Raw genomic sequence first — 23,455 nt, forward strand, 5'->3', positions numbered from 1 at the left:
GGGAGGTACAAGAGGAGGTGGAGATGGAGACCAGGAGACACCAGGAAGGGGCTTGGGAGAGAAAACTGGTGAGACCACCGAGAGGAAGACTGAGGGGGAAGAGGGTAGGTTTTGACATCACGGTCTATTTCCTACCTCCAGCAGTGGGTAGGGGGTGACTTTCAGGTGTAGCACCCTTCCTTTCAGTGTTGTCTTCCTCCCCTTGGTCCCTTCCCATCAGTCAATGTCAGCTAAGAAAGGACTGTGGGACCTGTTTAGGAGTGAGGCCTGAGAAGTTAGTCCTTGACCTCACCTTTGAACTGAATAGATTCTGCGCAGCCAGGCCTCCTTTAATCCCAGCACTTGGGAGGCAGAGGCAGTTGGATCTCTGTGAGTTCAAAGCCAGTCTGGTCTACAGTGTGAATTCCAGGACAGCCACTGCTACACATAGAAACCCTGTCTAAAAACAAACAAATAAATAAAATAAAAAGTGGTTCGTTTTCTTCCCTTGCCGCTGGGCTTCTGTTCCCTTGTCCTAGAGCAGCCCTGTTTCCGGAACCCTGGGCTACTTCCTTCTGCAATGATTAGGAAGTGGCTCTTCCCTGCACCGTACCAGGCTGTCCCTACACTCCACTCAGCCTGCTGATGGACTCCATCTGTGGTCCTGTCCCCTGCGTCACCCCGTTCTCTTCTCCACACCACTGTCTCAGCAGCTGTACAAATGGAGAGGGAAGAAAATATCCTCTTTCAGGAGCAGCTGGGCTGATATGCCAGCAAGGCCAGGTGAGCTGGCCAGAGCTAGGTGTGCCCTGGAGTAGGGGTGGGGACCAGAGCCGAGCCCGGGACCTGAGCACTTCATGAACACTAGAAGAGACCCGGAGAATATGTGGGGTCTCTGGCCTCTCCTGCCTTACAGGGATGCCTACACCCCTATGGGGACTCATCCTTCTAGATTATCTCCAGGTCTGTTTCTTCTCTGTGTCTCAATTTCTGGTTTTCCTGGTACCTGTTGTTTATTCTCTCTCTTTGAAAAAACTTTTCTGCATCAGGAAAAGTATTGTGAAGGCAGTGCACATCCAGCCTGTGGAGAAATACGGCTCCTACAAGGGTGGCGAGAAGTGCTGCTGGCCAGGATGCTGGTCATCCCGAACGGGGGTTTGGGTCTCATAGATGGAAGTCTGGACGTGTGTCTTGACCCATGGCATTGCTGCAGCTCTTTTGTGATCTCTGCCCAGAGCTATGCAGCAGGACTCTTGGCCCTGCTGTTCCAGGGGAACATGGGTGTGGGGTGAAGCCCAGATCTTCTGAAGACTGGACACTAGAATCCTCAGACCCCAGGCATTGACTGGCTGGAGTCTTGGGCTTTTACTGCCTCCATACTGGGTGCTGGGATGATCCCGTGGATGCTGAAGTCTCAGGCTTGAGCCCGCAGTCTTTGAGCAGGGTGAGTGGGGGGTAAGGGTAGGGGAGGCAATGGGAGAACCTAGGGGACTTAGGACTTTCTAGGTTTGGTGTTCAGTGAGCTGAGAGGTCAGACCCTCATCTAGATTAGGCACAGATAGAGAGCTGAACATTCCTGGAGGATGGTAGTGCAGGCTGTGGGTGTCAGGCCGGGAAGAGCCTCCCTCCTCTGCCGTGTGCAGGGCTGTGGGCACAGGCTTACTAGGACTTTCCAGCCCTGTGGGGACACCTTCAAGGAGTCCATTAGTGTGGCCGAAATGCCTCTCCGGGACTTGTGCCCTGTGTCTTCCTTCTGTTTATAGTCCTGCGGCCTCCTCTTTGGTGTCCCCCTTCCTACTGCTTCTGAGGACGACAGGAGGTGACCTTTCCTCTTGACAGCTGGATTTGGAAGGACAGAGGCAGTAGGATCAGGGATTCCCTTTCTCCAACTTTCAGAGGTCCCCAGAGAGCAGATGTAACCACTCCCCGCTCTTCGAAGCTCCAGGCTCCCTGGCGGATAGCTCCAGGGACCTGCAGCCAAACAAACAAACAGCTGGAGTCAGAGCTGAGACTGAAGAAACCAGAGAGCAGTGCACCACCAAGGAATGGCGGAAGAGGGTTCACTGGCCGATGGGGCCCAGCAGACCGCAGAAGCTGTATGTGGCAGTGGAGTGGGTAGGGAAGGAAAGGAGGGAGAGCTGTGTTTGTGAGCACTCGTGTGTATGTAGGAGGCCACTGTGATGCTGTGTGTGTTTATAGTAGCAGCCAGTCTGAGAGATATGTGCAAGTTATTGCCATGTGGGGCTGAGTGTAGGTGTTACTGAGGCAACACAAGTTTGGCTGGGGAAGGGGCTGGCTCTGTGGTGTGATGGAGCTGTCGGTGCTCAGACAGTTATTTCTACCCTCCCCACAAGGGGCCAGCTGGGTAAGAGATGGCCCTGGGTGGCCTCTGTAAACCTGAGCACCAGCCAGCCTGTCAACCCAGAGGGTCTGTTGTAAAAGGACTTCAAAGCCTGGTCTTTTTCCACAGTACCCAGAACACCAGCCCCGTCCTTCCCCTGCCCTCATCATCTGCTTTTACTCTGAGGAAAACTGTCTGTGTGTGTGTCTCTGTGTGCATGTGTATCTGTGCATGTGTATCTGTGTATATCTGTGTATGTGTGTGTCTGTGTGCATGTGTGTCCGTGTCTATGTGTGTGTGTAAGTCTGTGTCTGTGTGTGTATCTGTGTATGTGTGTGTCTGTGTGCATGTGTGTGTGTCTGTTTGTATGTGTCTGTGTCTATGTGTGTCTGTGTGTGTATCTGTGTATGTGTGCGTGCCTGTGTGTGTAAGTCTGTGTCTGTGTGTGTGTCTGTGTTCAGACAAACTGATACAGGAAGGGAAGGGCTCAATTTTCCTACCTCACTCTGCATATCCCTTCTAGGAGGCCTTTGCTTGACTCCACTGCACCACCCCTTTACAGCCCAATCTTTTACACCTTTCCTTCTACCTTTAACTCCGAGTTCTTCCTAGGAATTCTGAAGAGCTCTCCCTATGGATATATAGATTTCCTTATGAGGCCTGATTCAAGAACATTCAAGGCCATGAGTCCACTTAGAGCTGACTTATGTCCTGGGAAGGGCAGAGGGAGTACAGTTCTACAGAAATGACCTGGGTGTGGGGAGAGGCTTCTCCCAGTGACTCCGGATAAGAGCTGACAGCCAGTAGCAGGTGTGGAGCTCTGAGCAAACCTCTATTCACCTCTGTGGGGATTCTCGGACTACACATTTCTCTACCTTGTTCCTGCTTGGAGACTGAGGGAACAAAGATGGTTCTCAACTTAACAAAGTTTGCTTTAAGGGAAAAGGGGAAAAGAATTGTAATGGCACACGACTTTACAAAGAGTAAAAACAAGCAACCCTAGTGTGTCAGGGCAGTGCACACTGAGTAGAAACCATAGTTAGAGTTTTGCATTTTGCCCCTTACCAGCCCAGTGGTGTGCAGGATGATTATCTTGTGATGCTGGCGAAGGGGAGGCTCCGGAACCCCGCCAGCCCAACGATCACAGGATGGACATTGTTGCCTGCCCAGCAGTAGACGGGGTTGTTAAGATAGGATGCTCAGCTCTTAGAGCATGGATATTAGCTGCATTTTTGAGTTGTAGTATTGTCAGCTCATGAGACTGTTTTGGGACCTAGTCCCATTGTAAGTCAGGGTACCTCCATTTGAGCTAGAGAGGATCATTCACTGAGGTAGCAACGCTACTTTGAAGGAGGCAACTTAGTAATGGGCACTGTCTGGAGTATTGGTGCCTGTACCACCCAGGCTACGAAAGTTTGTCCAAGGTCTAGCTGCCTGGCTGTGTCAGCTGGAACCAGCCCTGAGCCCGGGCACTAACAATCAGCTGTCAGAGGTATTGCACTTGCAGAGAGGAAAGAGTGGAATGACCCCCCCCCCAGCATTGCCCCCATCCCTCCCTCGCCTGCTAGTGGCTGTCTTCTGAGGTGTGGGTGTGAATATGGTCCTGGGGTCATGATCCCAGGCAGGGGACCTGGACACTTGTCATCAGTGAACAAGAGTGTACTGGAGCAGGAGCACAGAGAGTGCCTTCAGAATGGAAAGAAAGCCCTCCCAGAAGCTGCAGAATCGCTCCAGGGATCTTCTAAAATCTAACCCATCGTGTCATTCCTTCACTAATACCCTGCTGTGACTTTCTATGACATCTAGACAACCCTTGCTCATTGGGTGGCCCATGCAGGGTCTTAGAGCCCCTGATACACGTGACATCCTTGAGTTGGCTCTCTCTAATCACCAGCAGTCATGTTGGACTTGTTTCTGTTCTCTCCACCTCACAAATGCGGGGTCATTGTGTTTTTCTCAGTCCAGAACCTTCTGTCCTTATCCCGTGTAAGCTCAGGTTAAAGCCAGCTTCTGAGAGGGATAGTCCTAACCAGACTGTAGAGGACCTGCCCAGGTATACATCACTGCCTTTAGTTAGAGGCTTCATAATATGAGTCATCATTACATTACCTTCATAATGTCTCTGTTTGTCATATGTCTGTCTCTACTTATGTGTCAGATCTATACCCGTGGGCCTGTCATCTTGTTTATAGCTCTTTTTTTTTTTTAAATATTTATTTATTTATTATGTATATAATATTCTGTCTGTGTGCATGTCTGCAGCCAGAAGAGGGCACCAGACCTCTTTACAGATGGTTGTGAGCCACCATGTGGTTGCCGGGAATTGAACTCAGGACCTTTGGAAGAGCAGGCAATGCTCTTAACCACTGAGCCATCTCTCCAGCCCCTTGTTTATAGCTCTTGGTGGCACGTAAGACAGTGCCATGGGTGTAGGAGGCTGCGGTCCGAATGGGCTGCTGTTTCTGCTGTGCACCTAACTTTACTGTCTTTTTCCCCTAAGACAAGGTTTCCCTATGTAGCCCTGTCTAGCCTGGAACTCAGAGATCCATCTGCCCTTGCCTCCCGAGTGCTGGGATCAAAGGCGTGTAGCACCACCACCTGGCCCTTGTTGTATTCTTGAAGCCTAGGGTATTGCAGTATTGCAGTGGGACAGGAGTGTTGTTCTAGCCTAGCTCTTCTGAGGTGTAGGTAAGGGAGGCATTGCTCATGGCTCTCCTGTGGCCACATGGGACTGCTCTGTAGGTGATTGCACTCGGGGTTCTGGCCAGCAGCCCTAGAGTCAAGAGTCATCGGGCTGGTCAACAGGTGCAGCAGTCAGTTCCTTAGAAACCACCAATCGATGGTATTTGTCTTTCGAGCATCACTTCCTCAGGCTCTAACAAGAATGTTAAGAGCTATTGCTCAATCTCTACCCACAACGTTGACTTGGTTTTCAGTTCCACTTAAGGGGCCCTGTTTCCCTTATACCCGTCCATCACTGTGCCCCTCAGACCTTTGTCAGGATGAGTGAAAAAGCAGTGCCCCAAGTATGCTGGAGTTGGAGCTTTTCCTCGGGTGCTGGGGCTCCGTCTCAGAGCCTTGTGTGTGCTAGACAAGGGCTCTACCCATGCTAGGGTTTTACACGCAGATGAGCATCTTCTCATATGTGCCGTTTGTATTCTTCACAGCAGCTGTATAGTCACACCCTAGTTTTATTTTTTGAGGTAGGGTCTCATGTAGCTCAGGCTAGCCTCAAAATCACTATGGAGCCAAAAATCGCCTTGAACATCTGATCTGCTTTTAATTCTCATGTGCTGAGAGCTGAGAGGACAGGGATGAAGCATCATACCTGGTACATACAGTGATGAGGATTGAGCATGGGACCTTGCGCGTGCTAGGCAGACATTCTTCTTACTGAGCCACATCTCCAGTCCTTTAAAAACATAACAGGCTGGTGTTAACCATCCAGATCATCAAGTTAGTAAAAGTGAACATTTCCCCATGTTATGTCATACTTTCTTCTCCCTTTAAGATACAAAAGGGTGGAGGATTCAGGTTGTAGCTCAGTTGTAGAACACTTACTAGGTTAGAGGAGAACGTAGGTTCGACTCCTCTATAGTGCCAGAAAAGAAAGAAATACAAGGGTGAGGCGGTGTGTGTGTGTGTGTGTGTGTGTCCAGGACTGGAAGTCTGTCCTAGGCTACACCAGCTCCCATCCAAGAAGGTGGAGGAAATGGGGTGAGGGAGAGGATGAGAGTCCAACTCCTCATTAGGTATGATCCCAGCATTGGAAGGAAGGAAGGAAGGAAGGAAGGAAGGAAGGAAGGAAGGAAGGAAGGAAGGAAGGCAGGCAGGCAGCAGGCGGGAAGGGAAGGGAAAGGGGACAGGTCATGACACGTGTAAACCTAAAGATGTGCACTCACAGTCTATTCTGTTCTTCTCATACGCCCAGGATTTAATTTTCACTTAAAGCTGGGTATACCTCTGTTTTGTTCTTTTACCACATGTGTATAATTTACACACACATGATAGAGCAGTATTGTTTTCTGATCCATACTTTATCTGTTTGTAACACATAAAAGTTGAATTTGAGCCTTTAATCCCAGCACTTGGGAGACAGAGGCAGATGGACCTCTGAGTTCAAGGCAGCCTGGTCTACAGAGTGAGTTTCAAGGCAGACAGAGAAACCCTGTCTTGAAAACTATTTTTAAAAAATTAAACTTGTAGTTTTATGTTTATCTAAATCGATCCATATGGTTTGATTACTTCAGTTAAAGGAGTTCTCAGTTGTGTAACTAGACCAGAGTTTACTTAGCCAGTTCCCTGCCTGGTACTAGTTCTCTGTTCTGCTGTCATGGCAGTGTTGAATAAGTGCTCTCAATGGAAGGATCTATGTGAAAGGGAGGTTACTCTGGGGTGTACTCGGAAATGGAATTCTGGATTTGAAAGTGTGCATGGTTTCAGGCTTCAGCATCGCTCACACTGTGCAGTGCTCTGCTAAGCCTTCCTATCGGTTTGCGTCTCACTACCAGCCAACGATGTGTTTGTGTGACCAAAGATACTGGGATTTCATCTGCATGCGTGGTCGCCAACCACCAGCATGCTTTCAGGCGTAGTAGGTATTTGTCCTTACTCCCCTGATCCCTTCCATCCTCTCTCTTTTTTTTTTTTTTTTTTTTTTAAAAATACCTGTTCTAACTCTGTAGCCCAGGCTGGCCTTGAACTTGCTTTTTCTGTGTCAACCAAGTGCTAGAATTATAGACTAGAATTATAAGCATGTACTGTCAAACCTGACTCCCTGATTTATCATGGCAAAGTACATAATCATAACATCATACTTTCTGTCTTACTCATTTAAAGACTTTGAAGTGTGTGTGTGTGTTCATGTGGAGTTCAAATGACTCCTTGGGTCACCTTCAGGAACACTGTCTACCATTTTTTTCTTTCTTTCTTTCTTTCTTTCTTTCTTTCTTTCTTTCTTTCTTTCTTTCTTTCTTATTTTTGAGATAGGATTTTTCATTAGTCTGGAACTCACCCAGTTCATGCTTGGCTGGGTGTATACTAGCATGTCCACAAGTTAATTTGCATTGTTAGGTTTATCCAGATTGAGCCATGATCTTTACATGACTATTTGGGATTTGAACTCAGGTTACTTAAATTCTTTTGTTTTGGGGCAGGTACTTTATAGATTGAGCCACCCCCTAACTCCTTTCTTAACATAGTTCAAGGGCATTAAGGACATTCACAGTTTTCCGCCATCACCACCATCAAACTGAAGAACTCTTCATTTTGTGAAGTAGAGACTTGGAACCCCCTGGACAACTCATTTCCTGCTCCCCACCAACTGCTTCTCTACTTTCCGTTTCTATGCTTTGACCACGGAGTGCCTCCTGTAGGTGGAATCCTAGAGTGTTATCTTTCTGACTGCATTATCTCACTTAGCATATTGTCCTCAGTGTTCATCCACTGTGCAGCAAGTGCTGGAATTTTCTTGTGTGGCTGCACAAGGCTGCATGATCCATGGGTACGAAATGTTGCTGATCACCTCACTTTTCCATAGACACTTGGACTGTCCCCACATTCTGGATCTTGTGACTGACCAGTTCTGTTGTAAACGTGGGTATATACGTATCTCTTGGAGGTCATGGTTTCACTTTCTTTGGGTACAGACTCACAAGTGGAATTGTTGGATCCAATTTTGCCCTTTGTTTTTCTTTGGTTTGTTGTTTTTTTTTTTTTTCCAATTTGCGTGATTAGTGATACTTGTAGATCACATGTCTTGTGTGTGACTCATTTGGCGTCAGGATCTTGCGCACTGTGCACCACCTGAGGCAGGCAGTGGCTTTGGAAAGGTCTCTTCTGGACAGACAGCTGTCTAGAGAGATACTTTACTCAGGAGCCCCGAGTGCTGCCTGGAGACAGTGATAACAACTTCCTCTGGCTACCTCCTTCCTGCCCGCTCCACCCCACCAATGTTCCCGTGAATCTAGGCCAATAGGTAGCTGTGCTCAGAGCTGGGTGGAGTCTGGGTGATGGTATCCCTACCATTTCTCCAGGCAACTGTAATCTTGTGCTGTAGATTCAGGAAGGAGCCAGCCACTGAGGACAGGTGAGCACAGTGTGGGAGTGGGGAGGAGCTGTGACTGAGCTCCTTCCCTTGGCCGGAGTGGGGCAGACGTGGAGTGGAGAGGGGCTGGTGTAGCCGTGCCCAAGTGCTTGCTCCATATGGGGCCAGCCCTGAAGCTGTGGGCTTTAAGTGGTGTGATATGTCTTTAGTTTGTGACACCTCTGGGAACTTGGTACTCTCATTTTGTTGTTTTTGGTTTTTATGTAAGATGTTTTTGTTTGTGTTTTGTTTCGTTTTGAGACAAAGTCACACTACATAGCCCTGACTGTCCTGAAACTTGCTAGGTAGGCCAGGCTGGCTTTGAACTCTTAGAGATCTGCCTGCCTCTGCTCGCCACCCCTCCCCCCCCCCCCCCCCCCCCCCCCCCCCCCCCCCCCCCCGCAAGTACTGGGATTAAAAGTGTACTATCTCACCATTGGCTTTTTTTTGTGGGGAGAGGGACAGGCTCTTACTGTGTATCTCTGGCTTGTCATTGTCTCCTGAATGACAGAGTTAAAGGTATACACTTGAACCTGGTATCCCGGTTTTCAGAGGAGGAATCTGAAGCTGAGTTTTCAGTTGGTGGCTGCAGAGGCTGAGGTGAACTTCGGGGTTCTCAGAGTTCATACGTAGCCCTTTCATCTACAGCCAGTGCTTTGAGCTTCCCGTCAGCTGGTCCTGGTATCCCGTGCCAAACTGTTCGTCCTGAGGAACGTGTAAGGAGGAAAGAGAATAGGGTGCCATTGGGCTCTAATCTTTCCCGGGCCGCCCAGAGTTTGCTGGTTTTGGCTGCTGGTTTGTTTCAGCACTCTGGAACTAGAGGGGGTGGAGTTGAGTGGAAGGTGGCTGCTGCCTTATCTGCAGAAACCGCAGGTGCCTGGTGGGAAAGGTGTTCTTCTGAAAGAAGCCTTTTGACCGATTGTCGTCTTCCTGCTGGCCTTGTGAGTTGCCTGTGTGAGACTCTAGCAAGCTCAGTGCCTTGGGTGGCACAAAAGAGGGTCTGGAATGTTCTAGCTTGATGAAACTTTCTGCTCATAGTGTTTTGTTTTTGTTTATTTGCTTGAGTGAACAAATGATAATAATTTAGGCATTTGTTTTAAAATATGCTGATTACTTACCATATACCTGATGTTTGGTGTTTGGGAGACTGGTCTAGTGGACATTAGAGATAGCATGGTATAGCTGCCACAATGAAACCGAAACTAGCCAATGTGATACAGTCGGATGTGGGAGTCAGGAGGTCTCTGGCAGCTGGGTCGCTAGGAGGATGCTGTGGCAGGACAGAGAGAGTAGGGAGGGGAGTCTGGTCTTTGGTCCTAACCACTGCTTCCAGATCCCACACTGTTGACCCGGTCCTAACACAAACCCAAGCATGAAGCTGCTGGCTTTGACTCCTGCCTATGCGCCTGCCCAGCCTTCATTCTTCTGTGTGCAGGTTGGGTGGGAGGCATGCAGCCAAAGTTCTCCTCACTGGGGAAGGAAGATGTGTACAGTGAGAGTAATTAGCTGTGCATAGTGCGAGGACGTGAATTCCTGTTTAATTCTCCTGCCTGCGCTTTCTCTGAGTGCTAAGGTTACAGGAGTAGCCACCATCCCGGGCCTAGACCAGTAACACCAGCACGGACGAAGCTGAGGCAGAAGGGTCTAAAGTTCATGGACACCCTGAGTTGCATATAAGACCCTGTCTCAGGAACAACCCAGCATTTTCAAGACGATTTTTACTCAGGGATGGAGAAATGACTCAGTGGTTAAGAGTCCCCGCTGTTTTTCCAGGGAACTTAGGTTTGAGTCTCAGAACCCACACGGCAGCTCACACGTCTGTAACTGCAGTTACAGAGGCTCTGATACCTAGCTCTGGCCTCTGCAGGTGTCAAGCATCCACATGCTACACAGCCACACGTGTGAAACAGTCAAGCACATAAAACTGAAACAATAAAAAAAGAGTTAAGGATGGGCATGGTACCACACGCCTTTAATCCCAGGACTCAGAAGGCAGAGGCAGGGGGATCTCTGTGAGTTCAGCCCTGCGTAGTCTCCATCGTGAACTCCCCCAGGCCAGCCAAGGCTGCATAGTGAGATCCTGTCTCCAAAAAAAAGACCTTAAAGGTATTTGTACTTACCTTTTCCTCCTGTTTTCTGTGCTTCAGTTTTGGGGTCACTTCTTAGAATAGCAGATGGCCATCCCTGTGCCTCACTTGGGATCATGTCGACATGTTTATGACCGTGAGGAGATTGTGGAGGGACTCCACCTTCTTCACAGATCAGGGACCCAAGGCTTAGGGAAGCGAATTCATCTCCGAGTCACACATCTTGCTGGTGGCAGAAGGAAAGATCAGTCCCAGTAGCCTGCCCCCGAAACAGGCCCTCTTCCAGATAGCTCCATCTGACCCAAACATGGCTGACAGGCTGGGTTCTGGGAAAGTTTGCAGAAAGTAGCTGATGGGGCAAGGTGCCAAGTGAGAAAGAGATTGAGTGAGGACAGAGAAGAGCCTATGAGACAAGGGAGCAATGTCACCTTGAATCGGCACAAGAGGAGAAGTCAGAGGCAGGGGGAGTGGTCTTCCTGACTCTGATGTGTTTAAGACATTGGGAATCCCATGTACCTTGGCTGTACATCAGAATAGTCAAGGACAATGGCACCCCTTCCCAGATATTAATTATATTATCAATTAATTATAAATATTATAGTCTCAATGTGTAATTACTATAGTTAGGGGATAGTTTATTTTTTTAAAATTAGTATGTTGGGGGCTGGAGAGATGGCTCAGTGGTTAAGAGCATTGCCTGCTCTTCCAAAGGTCCTGAGTTCAATTCCCGGCAACCACATGGTGGCTCACAACCATCTGTAATGAGGTCTGGTGCCCTCTTCTGGCCTGTAGACATACACACAGACAGAATATTGTATACATAATAAATAAAGTAAATATTAAAAAAAAATTAGTATGTTTGTGGAGTCAGCATGTTTCTGCTTAGAACCCCCATCAGTGTAGACTGGCCACATAAGTACCTTAAATATTTTTTATTTTCATATGTGTTTGTATATGTGTGTGCGTATGTATGTACGTGTATGTGTGTGTGCAAGTGCGTGCATTCATGGAAGTCAGAGGACAGCTTATTTTAAGAGTTGATTTTTTTCCTTCTAGTATATGGGTCCTGGGGATCAAGTTCATGTTATCAGGCTTGATGACAAATACCTTTACCCATTGAGCCATCTACCTGACACAAATATTTTAAACCACCTGGGATGGTGGTATTGTTTGACCAGACCAGGGCTACTATAATCCACTGCTTTCAGATAAGACATCTGGGGGCCAAAGGAAAGAGGGCCTGGCTGTGCTGGTGGTGAACCAGCCCCAGATTCCAGTGTTGTTAGCCTCCTGGGTGGGCAGTATTGGAAGAGAGCTGTCCTCCAGAGGCCCTGGCTGGGAGGAACCTGGGATAGGTCACTATTAGCAACCATTTCTTCTTTATTTATCCTGGCCCTGACCTGGCCTCCAGACTGGTCACTTAGTCATGTGGACTTCAGCTTTCTAACTCTGAGAATTTATGGATTTTGGCCTTTGCTCCTCTAGGCAAACACCAGAAGGATAATTTTCAGGAGGCTCCTTGTGATGTCTTGTGACAAGGCATCAGATGGATGGCCTGACACTGTTGCAGGCACCAGGGAGAGTCTTGTGATTACATTGGGAAGGTTGTCTGCCTCCTCTTCATTTGTGCTTGAATGGCTTGCAGGATGCCCCACCTTCCGCAGGTGGCCCTAAGTATTTGGCCAGTTTCTCTGTCCTCTGCAGTCTCTCAGTGGCCTGGAAGAACAGTCTCACCTCAGGCTGCCTGTGGCCACACTAGACAGGGATGGGGACTGACATCCAGCCAGGACATTGCTGGGGGCTGTGCTGGAAGTGACTAAGGGACTTGATCGATTGCTACTATTTTTTCCCATACTTGTACCACCTACATTATGACAATGATTCCTGATGAATACATCCATTTGTTTTTTTAAATATATATATTTTTTACATATTTATTTATTTCTATTTTATGTGCACATTTGTCCATGTGAGGATGTCAGATCCCCTGGAATTGGGATTATAGACAGTTGTGAGTTGCCATGTGGGTGCTGGGAATTGAACCCTGGTCCTCTGGGAGAACAGCCAGTGCTCTTAGCCACCAATCTATCTCTTCAGCCCCCATTTTTTTTAAGATTTAATTTTTCTATTATGTATGCAGGGTTCTATCTGCATGTTTACCTACATGCCAGAGTAGGGCATCATATCTCATTATAGATGGTTGTGAGCTGCCATGTGGTTGCTGGGATTTGAACTCAGGACCTCTGAAGAGCAGTCAGTGCTCTTAACCTCTGAGCCATTTCTCCAGCCCCCAGATCCATTTGTTAATCTAACAGATTTGTTTTGAGAGCTGTGTGCCAGGCACAGTTCTAATTATTGGTGGTGCAGCAGTAGGCAGAACAATTTAAAACAAATCTTTGCAGACAGGCAAGCATTGGCTCTGTGGGGATTGCTGCTGGGAAGTGTGGAAAAGTGAATGAAGAGTTAGATGCATAGATATTCAAGCCTGTGTCTAAGACAAAAGCCTTCCTACCTGGCATGCAGCAAGATCAGAGGCTGAAGGAAGGTGTGTGCCTAGCTTCCTTCACCAAGGCATGGAGGCAGGACACACGAGAAAGTTAGGTGATGAAGAAGAGAGGAACATGTCATGTGGGTCCCAGGAGCTCAGTAGAAGTAGGTCAGTGGATCTTTGCTGGTGTGGGAAGAAGGTAAGGCCATCAAATGGGGAGCATCTTATAGCAGAACCAGGGTATTGACCCTTTACTGAGAAGAGCCTGTGAGGTTGCATTAATCACATTATATTCAGTCCAGCTTGAATCTCCTTGGGTTACTGGCAACAATATAAGCTAAGAGAAGATACTGCGAGTTAGCAGATGCAATGGAGGTTCACCTTGACGTCAGTGCAGGGAAGGTGGGAAAGATCCTAATGGAGTTTAGCAGTTACAGTCCAGATACGCTGCTGAGTGTCCATGGTGCACAAGATACTGTAACAGCAAGTTGCCTGGCTCCTAAAACCAACAGTGCCTGGGTTGAGAGAGCCAGATCCTGCCTTTGGTAACCGTGAATTTCAGTTACAGTAAGAGACATAGAACATCTTTCACAGACACATGGTGGCCTGCATCTATAATCCAGCACTCTGGGGCAGTCAGAAGGATCAGGAGTTCCAGGCCAACCTAGGCTACATAGTGAGTTTAAAGTCAGCCACAGCAGAATAGTGAGACTTGATTTTATTTTCAGTTTTAAATTTTTGTTTAATTTCTTAAAAATTAGTTCTTTGAGAATTTCATACAATGTGTTTTGATCATTTTCACCCCCCAACTCTTCCTAGATCCACCCCTCATTCCCTATACCAAACTTTGTGTCTTTAAAACAAATCCATCAGATCCAATTTATACTCTCCATATAGTCTTGGCTGTGTGGCCTTCCACTGGGATGCAGTCGACTTACAGGGGCTACAGAAAGAAAAGAAACTGACTCTTCCTCTCCTAGTAGCTGCAAGTGGCCAGCTCCGTGGCTAGGAGTGGGACTCCATGCCCATCTCTCCACTTCTTACCGAAATTTGGTCTGGGTTGATCGTGCACAAGGCTGTCACAATCTCTCTAAGGTTATTGCACAACTTGCCTGATATGTCCTGAAGACATCTTGTCATTCGCTTTCTTTGCCTCTTATACCCTTTCTTATACCCACTCTTCTGCAATAATCTCTGATCCTTGGTAGGAGGGCATGTGATACAGATGTCCCATTTAGGGTTGAGCATCCTGCAACCTTGTACGTCACTGTGTTAATCATTATCTACTGCAAGATTCTCTAATGAGGCTAGCTTTATAATTCAGGTCTTTGAATGTATCTCAGTGATAAAATTCTTGCCTAGCATATATATGGCCTGGGTTTGAACCCCCCAGACACACACCCCCCCCCACACACGTATTTTATTACCACTTTTTTTTTTTTGGTAAAACATCTGCTCTATAATAGCTGTGATAATATGGTCCACAGACACAAAGAACTCCCTGATCAGAAGTTATTATTTCATGGGCAATATATAAAAGCTTATAATTCTATAATATGAAATTTCACTTTGGGATTTCTAAGTCTCCAATTTCAGAGGCCAAATGATATTGAGCAAGACATATAGTTACTATCTATAAACCAGTAACTATATAGTTATATAAACCAGTAACTATATAGTTATATAAACCAGTAACTATAAGCCATAAGATTCTATGATCTGTTTAGAGCTTGAATCAGTGTATAAACTGTAGTTTGTGGGAGAAAAAGCATGAGTTATTCAGAAATACCAGAAAAGATTCATAAGAACAGGACCATTTGAGCTGGGTGCCCCAGGAATGGAATTGTCCAGCCACCCAGATTAGAGAGGAATGAGGGGGCTGTCTTAGTACCTATATGCCCCTGTAATAGCACACTCTAGATGGAGTCATTGATGATGGGCTGAAGTTGTTTGGCTCATGGCTGCCTCACACCATGGTAGAAGGTGGAAAGGCAAATGTGTGGGGGTAGCAAGGACTCTTTCTCTTCTGTTCTCACAGAGAGGCATCCCTTCCCTCCATAACTCTGTCCATGAGGGAGGGGCTCTCAGGACTTACACACATCTTAAGGGTCCCACCTCCCAATTTGAATCTTAAAATTCCAAAGTCAGGAGTCTTTGGAATCGGATGTGAGTGGAGACCTAGTCCAGGTGGATTTACCTCTTCAGAGACTATATGTTTGATTTTGTTGATACTGCATTTTTCCTTATCTTCATTTCTTCCTATACCATAGTTTCTTCTTTCTATCCGTGGTTTACTGGATAGCTTAAAAATAGTATTTTGGGGCTGGGTGTGATGGCTCATGATTTTAATCCCAGCCCTCAGGAGACAGAGGCAGGTGGGTTATTCTGAGTTCGAGGACAGCCAGGGCTATGTAGTGAGATTCTATCTCAAACACACACTAATATTTTTTTGGGCGGAAAGTTAATTGTAGGTTTTCTTTCCTATTTTGAATTTGTCTATACATTTTCCTCTAGCTACCGCTGTAGCTGCATACTAAAATGCTTCCGTTGCCTGACTCGGGGGTATCTCCTCATTCTCATAGCAGGTTCACTTTTGACCTTGAATTCTCTAGTCACCAGCTTGTGAAATTACACAAGCTACTTCCCAGTTAGAATAGTGGGATAGACAAGAGGAGAAATTGGTAAAAAGAGAGTGATAACTAGTCATGTGTACCTAAAACCCTACAAGGAAAACAAACCTTCCAGAATAATTGTCCTTAATTCTGTGCCCTGTTTCTAGACTGTGGTGAGAGGAGTTAGACCTTGGGACCCAAACCCACTGCCCCCATGGTGTTGTTTGGGTGGCAGTGTTTGGAGGGAGTCTTGCCCTCAGCTCTCAGACTGATAATGTGTTCTGGTGGCCCCAAAATTCTGGGGTCTCAGTGGAAGGCTTTACCCGCGTGTGGGTTCCTTGGTTCCACTAGACCTCCTTGGACTTTGCTGTGTTCTGACTCCATAGTTCCCCTGGGCCTTGCCTCCTTAAGAGTCTTCTTTGCTGGCTCCACCTATGTCCTGGCCCAGGCTGCCATGGCGTCCTTTGAAATCCAGACAGAGCAAGTCATGTCCCATTGCTCTTAAATGCTATAACTACAGAGTTGGCACCCTGTGGGCACTGCCACTGTTGTCCCCGCTGCCTTTGGAGGGATGGGTCAAGCTGCTCCGGAGAGAATGTGGGCCATCAAGGCTTATCATAGCTCTTGGCAACCTGCCCCAAGGTCTGGCCTCTCTTCTGTTTATTTTCTTCTCTTAAGCTTGGCATTCTGGGTGTGAAATGGGAGGGACCTCAGTAGAATTCTCCAAGGGGCCTTTGGGGTCATCGTCCCTTTGTCCTGATGAATAGCCTCAGACCTCATTCTGTCTATACTAATCTTATCAGATGATTGCTTTGCCACACCTACATTTTCCTCTCATGAAACATTTAATTCTCTTTAGAGTCCAGGTTGAGAATCCTTCAAATCCCTAAATTCTGTTTCCTTTTAATTATAGATTCCATTTTCAAAACCTGTCTTTGAACTCACCGGCTACAGTCAAGCCACACGGCACCCAGAGTGCTTTGTGGCCAACATGTCTCTTCCACCAAATATCCTCCTTCATCCTGCTGTTTCCCATGAAGTTTTAGACAATTCAGCCAAGTTGTCAGCCACTTTATTACCGGGAAAGTATTTACTCTAGTTCTGACAACGCTTGTAATAGGAAAGCCCAGAGGTTTCCCCTCCAGTTAACACAACTTTTCCCAGCCCACGTGTATTGGTTCTTCTAGCCTCCCCCTCTCCCCAGTTCCAAAGGTGATTCAACATTTTCAAGTATTTGTAACAGCAGGGACCCCACTTATTAAGACTAGGTTGTTTTTAGTCTGTTCTCTGCTGGTCTAACCAAATTCTGTAGCCAGGATTGTGTATAATGGATATGAGTTCATTTGGATCATGGTTCTGGAGGGTGTGGAGTCCAAGATGAGGTCTTCTGGCTGTTTGACTGCAGACTGAAGACAGAGAGCGGGAGTAGGGGAGAGGTAAGAGGCTGAATTTGTCTTCTCATACTGGCTCCATTTCCATCTTATGGAATCCATTCCTGTGGTAAAGCACTAACCACGCATGGGGGCAGAGCTCCCTGCCCAAAGTACTGAGAACTGAATGGTAGGCAAGTTCTCTACTGTTGAGCCCTGCCCACCTCTTAAAGGTTCCATCTCCCAAACCACCACACTCAGGATCAAGTTTGCAATGCATGAACTTGAGGGCTCACATTTAAACCACATGAGGCACCCTAATGTAGAAGAACCTGGGCAGTCAGGATGTGTGTTCTCTGTTCGTGTGTTTGGTACAGCTACTCAATGCTTCTTAGTTTCTTTCCTAGTTGACATGACAAAATACTGGGCACAAGCGACTTAAGGAAGGAGGGGTTTGTGTTGGCTCTCCGTTTGCTGGGGGAAGGCATGGCAGCCAGGGTGAGAGGTGGCTGGTCACACCACATTCAGACTGGGGAAGCAGAGACTGACTCCTTCCTAGTCAGTCCTGGCCATGGCCTGCTGAACTGAGATGCCTCTAGGATGGTTGGGCTACCTGCCCCATTACCCTAATCTGAAAGATCACTCAGATATGCCCTAGGTGATTCTAGAACCTGTCAAGTTGACAGTGTTAATCACCACACATGCTTCGGATGTGCCTGCAGTGCACGAGGCCTGAACTTGTAGGCTCCTGGCGACACAGTGCCAACATTGTGGTCCTAAGAGTGACTTTTGAGATGGTTTCGGGATGGAGTGTTCTAAGCCAGAGCAGGATTTGCTGTGTATCATTTCTCAGGAAGAGGTGGAGTGGGAAGTAAGGAAGTGGAATGTGGAAGTTTGGCCTTTGGAGCAAAACCTGAGGCAAGGAGAGCGGGGGGGGGGGGGGGGNGGGGGGGGGGGGGGGGGGGGGGGGGGGGCGGTGAGGCAAACATAGATATTTTGTTTATTGGTCAGGGACAGAACTGGGACTAGAGGTGGGAAGAGCAAAGGGGTGGGGAGTTGGCTGGATCAGGTCCTGGGAAGGTGGTAGTATTTGGAGAGAGAAGTGAGGGTGAGTCTAAAGGTGTTAAAAGAGCAGGTAGCTCTGGGATTTTTTATTTGTTTTGCTTACAGAACTGAGAGCCATCAGGGATATATATGGCTCCATGGTAGAGCACTTACCTAGCTTGCCAAAAGCCTTGGGTTCAATCTAAGCAACAACAACAAAAAAATAAAAATCAAAACAAAAAAAAATCAAAACCAAACACTCTGAAGGGGACAGAAATTCAAGAGTTTAAGAGCATAGAACCATTCAGCAAACTTTGGCCTTCTGCCTGCCCCCTACTACTACTACATACATGCTTGTGCACGCTCGCACGCACACATACACACACAAACACACACACTACTATTACTACTACTACTACACCACACTCCCAGAGCCTCCTCTCAGAAGTGTCATTAAGCTGACCCTTGGGTGGACTCAGCCCTTGTGGGGGGATATTGATCGAATAGGACTCCTTTTTGATAGCAGGTACTTCTGCAGGGAGCTGTTTCTTCCTGTGTCCCTTGTTTGCCCTTTTGAGAGTCCCCTGGCTGTGCTTATCAGCTCACTTTAAGCTGAGGACACCTTGGTTTCATGGCAGAACACCAACAATGCAGACAACTTTCCTGACGTTGGGCTAGCGTTGTCTAGCAGGTTGGATGAGTGATTCTCCTTGGCAGCTGGGTCAGAGGAGATGCCGCTGAGCCTTGGAGCGGGGTAGATCAACTGCAGGCTTCCCGTGAGTCAACAGATTGTCCTTGAAACAACCGATCTGAGAAGTACCCAAGGACACAAATAATCCTCTGGATTTAGCCCAGCAAGAAAAGGAAGTAGGATGTGTACATCCTTGGTTGGGCACCTTGGAACAAACCCTAGGACTAGCCAGGCTACTTAGAACTGTTCTGGTTCTGATTTGGAACAAAGGTGTCCCAGTGTAGACCTGCATTGGGAAAGAGGCCAAAGAAGGAGTAGCCGTCTTGTTATTTGGGTTCACTCTAAGCTACTTCCCAGTGACTGCCAGAGTCTCTTCCCTAAAGGTCAGTGTCCGAGTCTGGCTGAGTAGTTGTCTGTCATTTACTCTGGAACCTGTTCTATGCAGAATTTTCCATTTTGTCGACATGCTAGAGTCTCACAGAGGAGGTGGCTTTGTTGTTTGCTTTCCTTTTTACTAAGGATGCTTGGCCTCTAACTAATGTGATAAAAATCATGGAGGGCCAGACCTCGACATCTGGGTACTTTAAACCCCTCAGGTGACTGCATTGTGTAGCCAGTTTTAATTGGAAAAGTCCCCCTTTGAAAAGATCTGGAGGAAGGAAGGTAGGACAGGAGACAGTTAAGGAAGAATCCTGATACGGAATTTTGCAACTCCAAGTGTGGTCCTAGCAGGACCCAAGGGAGCTGGTAAGATGATAGATCCTCAGACCTCACCCATACCCCCCTGGAATCAGAATGTGCTCATCAAAGGTTAAGTAGTCGTCTTTGGAGGCAGTCTGTCTAATCCAGTGATTTTCCACCGTGACTACACATTAGAATTACCTGCCATGTGTAAGCACATTCCAGGGCTGGGCTAGACCAGCGAACCGGAATTTCTTCATATGGGACTCAGACAAATATTCATTAAGAGTTTTAAGTGGTTTTATTTTTATGTTTATTTAGTTTGTTTTTTAGGGAGAGATGGGGAAGGCGAGAACAGAGGAAGGAAGGAGGAAGAGAGAGAACTCGTGTATGGAGGACAGAGGGTGCCTTGAAGAAGTTGGTTCTCTCCTCCTGCCGTGCACGTTGCACACAGGTCTCCAGGCTTGGCCACAAACACTTTTACCTGCTGGTCCGTCTTGTCCCTCCAGCAGCAGGCCACTCTCCTGTTCAGCTGTCATCCACTGCTTCTCAAACTTAAATGTAGGCTCAGGATTCTGACTTTGTAGGTCTGCAGGAGGCCTACGACTCCACTTTGCTGATACAGGTCCCTGTGTGCCCGTGTTCCTGAGCTGAGAAATGCGTTTGGAGCACCAGGGGTTTAGCTATTGATTTACTTCCTATGTTGACAGCTGAAGAAAATGAGAGCCCAAGAAGGATGTATGATGTTCCATGGTCACCTAACATGCCCTCATTTAATGCTTTTAGCTTTTAACTTTTGGTGGGGGAGCAAAATTGAGGTTTAATAAAGATACTTGAATATAACTTTTATCATGAAGGCTTAGAGAGAGGTGTTCACAAAGAAAGACACACCCCAGGGCATTGGTGTGAGTTTCTCAAAGAAGACTCATCCATTTAATGCTTTTAATTAAGTAGTTAATTTTTGAGACAGGGTTTCACTGTGTAGCCCATGGGAGGCAGCCATGCAGGTGAAGAAGCCCATGTGATGAGGAATAGCTTTGGAGGTTGTTGTGGGCAGCGAGGGAAGGAGGTTGTTGTGGGCAGCAAGGGAAGGTGTGTTTGCTTTTAGGAGAGCTGTTAAGAATCAAGGGTGACTTTAACTGGAAATTTAGGACTACAAATCTCACTTTTGGCTGAGTCAGTGTGGTAGCACCTGCCTGTAATCTCAGCATGCAGAAAGGAGGAACTCAAGTTTGAGGCTAGCTTGAGCTATATAGTAAGTTGTAGGCTAGCCTGGGCTATAGAATCTCTCTCAGGAGGAGAGAGAGAGAGAGAGAGAGAGAGAGAGAGAGAGAGAGAGAGAGAGAGAGAGAGAACAATATAAAACAAAAACTATCCATTTTCTTTTTTTGGTGGAGGGCAGCATCTTCAATCTCCTCCAGGGTTCTGTAGATGGCTACTAGTAACCCTACAGAAGAATGAGGAAATATCTTGTATGGTTGGGTCTTACTCAATTCTTTGGGGTTTTTGCATTGTTTTGGTTTTTGGTGGCTTTGTTTGTTTTGTTTCTTGGTGTATTTTGGTTTGTTTGGTCATGGTTCTTGATCTCATAGTGGGATATGGGGAATGTCTCCACTTGGGGTCACAGCCTTGACACCAGAATAGGCCTGCATTGAGAATCCTAGATTTATGGTTGTGATAGACAACACTTCCTCTAATGTTGATCCTGCCTCCAATAAATAATCCAAGATGTTTTACTTGGCCTCAGGAGAGCTTTCTTTCGCAGTCAGTCATGAGTCGCTTGCTCTGTAGGTGAAAATGCATGTCCATGTCCTCAGATCCATCCAAACTGATGATGGCCCAAGCCTGTGGAATGCATGTGTTCAGTGCCTGGCTCTGAGTTTTCTGTTCCTGACCATTTGAGAAACAAGACAGGATGGAAGGGACATAAGCTGGAAAGAAGCTGGCACTTGGCATCTATACATCTCCCTATGGCTGTTAAGCCACATAGATCTCTTAGCAGTATGGTCCTAGAGGAATTGGTGTAGGGTAAAAGGGCCAGGCAAAGAAACCTACCCTGGCTCTGAGACCTGAGCCAGTGAAAGAAATGCTTTAGCTTTGAACCCAGAACCAAAGAAATACACACTGACCTTGAAACCAGTGCCAAAGAAACACACTTGGGCCCTAGAATCAGAGCCAGTGAAAGGAATGTGCCCTAGCCTCAAAACTAGAGCCTAAAAGCTGAAAAGACCAGTGAAAGAAACACACTTTGACCCTTAAACCAGAGCCTAATCTGCCCCTGAGCAACTAAGCAGGAAACCAACAAATCCCTGTGCAGGAAAAACGAACCAATCCTTGAACGGAAAACCAACCAATCCCTGAGCAGAGATCTAGCAATCTGAGATCAAGGGACTGAAATCTGACCAATACCCACCCTGAAAATCTCCCTGGAAAAACTCTGCCTCTAAGAAACCCTATCTATATAAACCCTGTTAAGCCCTGTGCCTGTCGGTTTGTGGCTGCCCTTCTTCCACTCTGGTAGAGGCAGCTGCTCTCCTCGCTTCTTTTCTCCCAATAAATCTCTTGAATGAGGTTTGGGTGAAGACCTTCTTTTGCCAGAGCAGAGACAGAGCAGGGCTGTAACATTTTCAGGGTTAGCCTTCCCCTAGAAGTGCTGAGTTGTTACAACTTCGCTGGGAAAGCCAGAGAGAGCAGAGCAGGGCTGTAACAGTTTGGCTGGGGAAACCTTCCCCTCCCGGAGCTGAGTTGTTGCACTCTGAAGCACAGGAGCAGGGCTGTAACAACTTCGCTGGGGAACTCCTCTCCTGTTGGAGCAAAGCTGGAAGCATTGGGAAACCTTTCCCTAGAGCAGGGCTGTAAGCTGCGATGCTTCCTGTGCCCTGTGCTATTCCCTGGCTCCTGACTGCCAGAGCATTCTTCCATCTGAGCTGTAACCCTCAGTATTCCTTGGCTCCCGGCTGCCAGGATCTTTTTCCATCTCACTTCCAGGCTTACAGTTGGTCCATAGAACACTTTACTGCTTCCCAACCTCCTGTATTACTTTGCTGGCTTTTGCCCATTAACAAGAGAAGTAACCCAAGTAACTCCTTGTCAAGCCATAACCTTGGGTCTCCCTGACCCTTCCTCTCCTGCACCAGACTTCCTTACTGAGTTTACCGTGCATCTTAGGAGGTGAGGCCTGGGTACTCCCAGAGTCTGGAAGGGCTGGGAAGAGGGTTTCTTGAGGACTGTCATAACCCCATTCTTATTCTCAGTATCTGTCCTAGTGTGTCTGGCTGGTTGGAGGTCTGCAGAGATTGCTAATGGGGGCAGAGGCAGCAGTGGCCCCAGACGAAATGAGCTTCAGCTGGATCAAGTACCAATCAAAATCTGGCATAGTTAACTTTTGTGTCAGAAATAGTGGATGCACCTTCTTATCCCCAAGACTGATTCTTTCTGAGTCAAAATGCTGGAGAATCACACTGGAGATGGGTGTCAGTAAATCTGGCCTGGGAACTGAAAGAGGGCTGGGTCTTCAGTTCCCCTTCCTGTAGCAGGGCTCCACCTAGATCCCTCACATTGGCTTTGCACTTTGCGAGTTGAGGAGGAAGGTCACCTGGGGCTGGCTGCCCAAGGGGAGTGGCTTTGTGCTCCTGCAGGAGGAAAGGGTCAGGCAAGGGGTGTGATCTGTTCTAGTGTCTAGATGGGGGCTGTAGGTGGAGCCTGGACTGATCACCTAGAACTCTTGTCTCCTAGGTGGCCCGAGGCAGCCGGGATGACACTTCTCCTCAGGAACCCTGCTATCTGCTGAGAAACATGACCAGCAAGTCCCGTGAGTGTTGTCCAGGGGCTCCCCGACACTGGAGGGTCCAGCAGTCATCCTTAGCAACATCTTGTGAAATCCTCAGAGCGAGTAAACTGTCACACTGGGAGCCAGGGACCCTCTCTTCATCCTGACAGCAGAAATGCTTAGATCCTAGTCCTTGGCTAGGGTCTGCTGTGCTGGGGGTGGAGGGGCCCAGGATGGGCAAAGGAGGAGGCGGCTTGGAACTGTCCCTTCCTGGCTCTGCCTCCAGCTCCTCTGTGCATGTACCTTGC

General features: G+C 47.5%; 1 protein-coding gene across 5 annotated transcripts in view; it reads left to right on the forward strand.

The window, feature by feature from the left end:
* Positions 1–23,455, forward strand: part of St3gal4 (ST3 beta-galactoside alpha-2,3-sialyltransferase 4) — a 46,058-nt gene that overhangs the window by 15,392 nt on the left and 7,211 nt on the right. For 4 of the 5 annotated variants that reach the window (XM_050120003.1, XM_050120004.1, XM_050120008.1 and 1 more), the window contains one exon: positions 23,114–23,189. In XM_050120003.1, the coding sequence (XP_049975960.1) occupies positions 23,114–23,189 (76 nt within the window). Of the gene's footprint in view, positions 1–8,389; positions 8,409–23,113; positions 23,190–23,455 lie in introns of those variants that run through there. The other variant, XM_050120007.1, reaches the window with a different exon arrangement.

The sequence above is a fragment of the Alexandromys fortis genome, unplaced genomic scaffold, assembly GCF_014885135.2.
Source record: "Alexandromys fortis isolate MF-2015 unplaced genomic scaffold, M_Fortis_MF-2015_v1.1 scaffold_168, whole genome shotgun sequence".
NCBI lineage: Eukaryota > Metazoa > Chordata > Mammalia > Rodentia > Cricetidae > Alexandromys > Alexandromys fortis.